The sequence below is a fragment of the Nicrophorus vespilloides genome, unplaced genomic scaffold, assembly GCF_001412225.1.
Source record: "Nicrophorus vespilloides isolate i.1.1-1 unplaced genomic scaffold, Nicve_v1.0, whole genome shotgun sequence".
In the NCBI taxonomy this organism is placed as follows: Eukaryota; Metazoa; Arthropoda; class Insecta; order Coleoptera; family Silphidae; genus Nicrophorus; species Nicrophorus vespilloides.
This window is the reverse complement of record NW_017099854.1, coordinates 106575-111257: the sequence shown is the minus strand read 5'-3', so window position 1 is coordinate 111257 and position 4683 is coordinate 106575. Positions and strand designations below refer to the sequence as shown.

Below are 4683 nucleotides of genomic sequence, written 5' to 3'. Positions count from 1 at the left end.
TTATTTAGGGAAGAAGTCATCAAATGAATAAGTTTTAAACAGGGTATTTAATACCGTATCTAATAATTGTTTAAGAGATTTTTGAAGAATAGGAAACAGGATATTAAGAAATTGTTCATTATGTGTGTTCAAAACATCGTTCATAATTTGTGTTGCAGTTTCATTTCCGAAACTTAAATTATCTATGTGAATATACAATTTTCCATCAGTCTGTTTAGTCTTAATTTCATCAGAATCCTTCACCATATATTGTTTTCCATCCTTTTCAACAAGCGATATTTTCAACGTGTAATTGATGATAATATTCGCTAAAATTTTGATACACAAAAATAATATTAAAGTTAAAAAAATAAATGTAAAATAAACTTACAAACATTTGCATGAATTGGTCCCATACTATCTAAATTCATATTGAACAGATTTCCTTTAATCTGAACTAATCCGGCTCCAATGATTATTGGAAAAAATGCTTGAACTTTGATTTCGTTGTTTTGAAAATCGACGACGACTTTTTCCACCTCGAATTCATCCATGCCTGTGATTAAGTAATTCCAGAGTCCAAAATGAAAGTCCGGTAAGTCCAAGCGAGAATACGCAATTGGTATTACTTTAATCGAAGGAATGGACATGTCCGGAATACCTTCGACGAGGTAAGGTTTAGCAGATTCTATATTATCTTTAAGACATTTATTTAAGTTCTTTGATGATATAGCACAAGGTTTAAGAAACGGAGCTGAAACAATGAATATTACATAAGTATTAGATCAATAACTATGAAATGTCGGATTAAAGAACTTTGATACCCGATTTCTATGACATTTTACTTTGACAGTTCAGATGCACGTTTTGGTTTGTGATTATCTTTCGAATTGTCTTTTGCAGATTATATTTTTGTAAAGCATGCATAACTCAAAAATCGCATTATTTTCGAATAACAGGAGCTGGACTTCAAAACTCTCTGTTACCCACAGTATTCCTCAGATCTTTAAACAACTGATTATAATTTTTTCCAGGGATTGGACCACTTTCTTTCAAGGAAAAATATTTGAGATATAATAAATTAAATGAGCCGCTGGGTCAAACCATCAATATGAAACTACCACATACTGATTTCTTTGAGAACATAAAAACAGCGTCAATGATAGAATGGCAGGAAGAATACCTTTCTGATAGTCATACCAAAGAAAGGCTTTACTTCGAATTGATTAATAGGACAGTGAAGTGCACTCAATGGTTCACAGAACTAGGTATTTATACAAAACGACAAGTCTCCGCTCTCTCAAAAATACGTCATGGGCATTCTTTATCCCCATCTCATCTATACAGAGTGGGACTATCTGAGTCGGACCTTTGTTCCTGTGGAACTATAGGTTCAATTAAACACATCTTCTTTGAGTGTCCTAACAACGCTGTGGCGACGAAGGCCATCATCAATTTTGTACTAACAACTAAAACCGCCCTTTAACAAACTATAATCATTCATACAATATTACTCAACAATTATTAGTTTGCATACCTCGCTGCATTCCATATAACAAAACAAAACACTACTACATAACCGATCCGAGGTTCATCCATTTTTTCCATCTGTTTAGAGTCACCGGAACCCCGGCTCGAAATGTCTATGTATCAACTTAGGCCACATACACACTTAAGCCACAAACGGGTCGACAGGACCCAGCTAACTGTGAAGGGGTATCCAGAAGGAAACTCATTATTGAAAGAAGAAGAAAAATTCGAAATAGAACGTTTCCTACTTAATGTCCAATTACATTTAATTTAAATATTTTACTTACGTAATTCCGCGTTGATTAATGTTATTAACGCACATAATATAATGAAATAATTCTTCATTTTTCGTTGCAAACAAACTATCGACTGCATTGAATAGAAATGAAATAATATTTATACATTCTCTGCATAATGAAATTGTAATTATCTGCAATTATATTTGTATCAATTATAAAAAAAAGAAGCAAACTTTAATAAGTTTGTCAAAGTCCCTATTTTTTTTTAATTGATACCACAAATATAAACTAATTCATAAAAAAAAATAATAATAATTTATTGGCCAAACATTAATACATAAGAGGAAGAAAAAAAAAGGACAATTTATACATAGATAAATTTTAACATATAATAAAAATATATATCAAAGTAATTCATAATTTTTTATATTATTATTTGTTAATTTTCAGAAAACAGATTTAAAAGTAAATAAATAAAGTTTTTAATATTATTATCTATTATATTATTATAAAATATTATATTATAACTACTTTAATAAAAAGTTGGTAATTTTTTTTTACTAATGTTTCCAATAAATACGATAGTTCATGTCAAATTTCAAGAAGATTAGTGATGTAAGGTTGGTAAAAATTCCACCACCGACACAGCAAAAATTTGTTTTGCCATTCTCTAAGGATTTCTACGTCATATCAAGCCTATGCAAATTTTCCAGGAATGCAAAATGTATATGGAATCAATGCATCATCCCTTCTGACTATTTCCAAGTGGTTCCAAAGATTTCAGACCAGACATTTCTCTGTAGAGAACGAACCTCGTGAAAGTTGCCAGAAATCTCCGACCGATGATACAAATGTAGCACTCGTGATAGATTCCACAAATTTTTAATATTAAAATAAAATTGTTTCTATTTTGTTTGTTTTTCAGCCAACTTAGCGAACAACTTTGTTAGACATATCAAGAAAATAATTTTAGAACTTATTTTTCTTTTGGTCAATTAAAATTGACTAAAACCGGGATATAGATATTCTGGACTGATCGAAGTCGAACTATTTGAGGTTTTTCTATATATAATTATATTATAAAATTACAAAAAATGTTGAATCATAGATTTTATTTATATTTAGGGAAGAAGTCATTAAATGAACAATGTTTAAACAACGCACTTACTAAGGAATCTAATAATTGACTCAGGCTATTCACAAGAATAGGAAACAATATCTTAAGGAATTGATCATTATGTACGTTCAAAGCATCGTTCATAATTTCCGTCGCAGTTTCATTTCCAATACTTAAATTTTCTATGTGAACATAAAATTTTCCACTGTTCTGCTTACTCGTAATTTCGTGAGAATCCTTCACCATATATTGTATTCCATCTCTTTCAACAAGCGATATTTTCAACGTGTAAATCATGACAATATTGGCTAAAATTAATAGAAAAATATAATTAATTTAAATCATTTTAAATACAAATTAACCATACAAAGATTTGCATAAATTGGACCCATACTATCGAAATTCATATTAAAAACATTTCCTTTAATTTCAGCTAATCCGTTTCCAATGAGTAAAGGGAAAAATGCTTCAACTTTGATTACGTTATTTTTAAAATCTGCATCTACTTTTTGCACTTCGAATACATCTATGCCTCCGATTACATAATTCGAGACTGCAAAATGAAAGTCCGGTACGTCCAAGGTAGAATAAGGAATTGGTATTTCTTTGAACGAAGGAATAGACATATCCGGAATACCTTCGACGATGTGTGGTTTAGCAGATTTGATATTATCTTTAATGCATTTGTTTAATTCGTTTGATGATATATCACAAGGTTTTATAAAAGGAGCTGAAATAATTAATATTATTAGCAAATAAATTTAATTTAAATGTTTAACTCACGTAATTTCGCGTTGATTAATGCTATCAACGAAGATAATATTATGAAATAATGCCTCATGTTTCGTTGCAAACAAACTATCGAATGCAAATGATATAAATGCTATAATATTTATATATTCGTTGGTTAATGAAATTGTAATTATCTGCAATTATTTTTTGTATCAATTATAAAAGAGTAGTAGACTTTAATTGCTTTGTCGAAGTCTCAACCATTAATTATGCATTTTAATTAAATTTACATTTCAAAAATTGAGAAACCAGGAAAAAGGTGAACTTTATCGATATTTTCAACGTGTAAATAATAACAGTATTGGCGAAAATTAAAAAAAAAATATAATTAAATTTAAATCATTTTAAATAAAAATTAAACTTACAAAGATTTGCATAAATTGGACCCATACTATCGAAATTTATATTAAAAACATTTCCTTTAATTTCAGCTAATCCATTTCCAATGAGTAAAGGGAAAAATGCTTCAACTTTGATAACGTTTAAAATCTGCATCTACTTTTTGCACCTCGAATACATCTATGCCTGTGAGTATATAATTCGAGACTGCAAAATGAAAGTCTGGTCCGTCCAAGGTAGAATAAGGAATTGGTATATCTTTGAACGAAAAGGAGTTGAAACAATTAATATTATTCAACATTAGAATTTAAATGTTTAACTCACGTAATTTCGCGTTGATTAATGTTATCAATGAAGATAATATTATGAAATAATTCCGCATTTTTCGTTGCAAGCAAACTATCGAGTGCAATTAGTATAATTGCTCTAATATTTATATATTGTCTGGTTAATGAAATTGTAATTAGCTGCTATTATTTTTAGTATCAATTATAAAAGAGTAGTTAACTTTAATAGTTTTCTCGAAGTCCCTAACCATTAAATTGCATAATTTAATTAAATTTACATTTCCTATTTATAATAGAAAAATGTGATTTTTTTTTAAATTTTGATTTCTTATTTGGAAAACATATGAATTTTATTAAATTAACAATTTGTTCATTTGCAGAAGATGATATTATATAATGC

The 4683-nt window shown here is 28.9% G+C and overlaps 2 protein-coding genes across 2 annotated transcripts; both read right to left on the bottom strand.

Moving 5' to 3' along the window:
* LOC108565826 lies at positions 1-1821 on the bottom strand. The gene is made up of 3 exons (XM_017925471.1): positions 1797-1821; positions 371-733; positions 1-308 (listed from the first exon to the last, which is right to left on the bottom strand). Exons 2-3 carry the CDS (start codon positions 627-629, stop codon positions 1-3), a joined length of 567 nt encoding a protein of 188 aa, XP_017780960.1. The 5' UTR covers positions 630-733; positions 1797-1821.
* Positions 1822-2845: 1024 nt separating this feature from the next.
* On the bottom strand, positions 2846-3718 carry LOC108565832. Its single transcript, XM_017925478.1, has 3 exons — positions 3649-3718; positions 3233-3595; positions 2846-3173 (listed from the first exon to the last, which is right to left on the bottom strand). Exons 1-3 carry the CDS (start codon positions 3704-3706, stop codon positions 2860-2862), a joined length of 735 nt encoding a protein of 244 aa, XP_017780967.1. The 5' UTR covers positions 3707-3718; the 3' UTR covers positions 2846-2859.
* Positions 3719-4683: the final 965 nt, after the last annotated feature.

What these genes read in the sequence shown, in the direction of transcription:
- LOC108565826 (XM_017925471.1), bottom strand. Translation starts at nt 629, where the DNA reads ATGTCCATTCCTTCGATTAAAGTAATACCAATTGCGTATTCTCGCTTG. An exon ending in ACCAATTCATGCAAATGTTT is followed by an intron (nt 309 to 370) that starts GTAAGTTTATTT and finishes TCAAAATTTTAG; the next exon opens with CGAATATTATCATCAATTAC.
- LOC108565832 (XM_017925478.1), bottom strand. Translation starts at nt 3,706, where the DNA reads ATGAGGCATTATTTCATAATATTATCTTCGTTGATAGCATTAATCAAC. An exon ending in ATTAATCAACGCGAAATTAC is followed by an intron (nt 3,596 to 3,648) that starts GTGAGTTAAACA and finishes TAATTATTTCAG; the next exon opens with CTCCTTTTATAAAACCTTGT. An exon ending in TCCAATTTATGCAAATCTTT is followed by an intron (nt 3,174 to 3,232) that starts GTATGGTTAATT and finishes TATTAATTTTAG; the next exon opens with CCAATATTGTCATGATTTAC.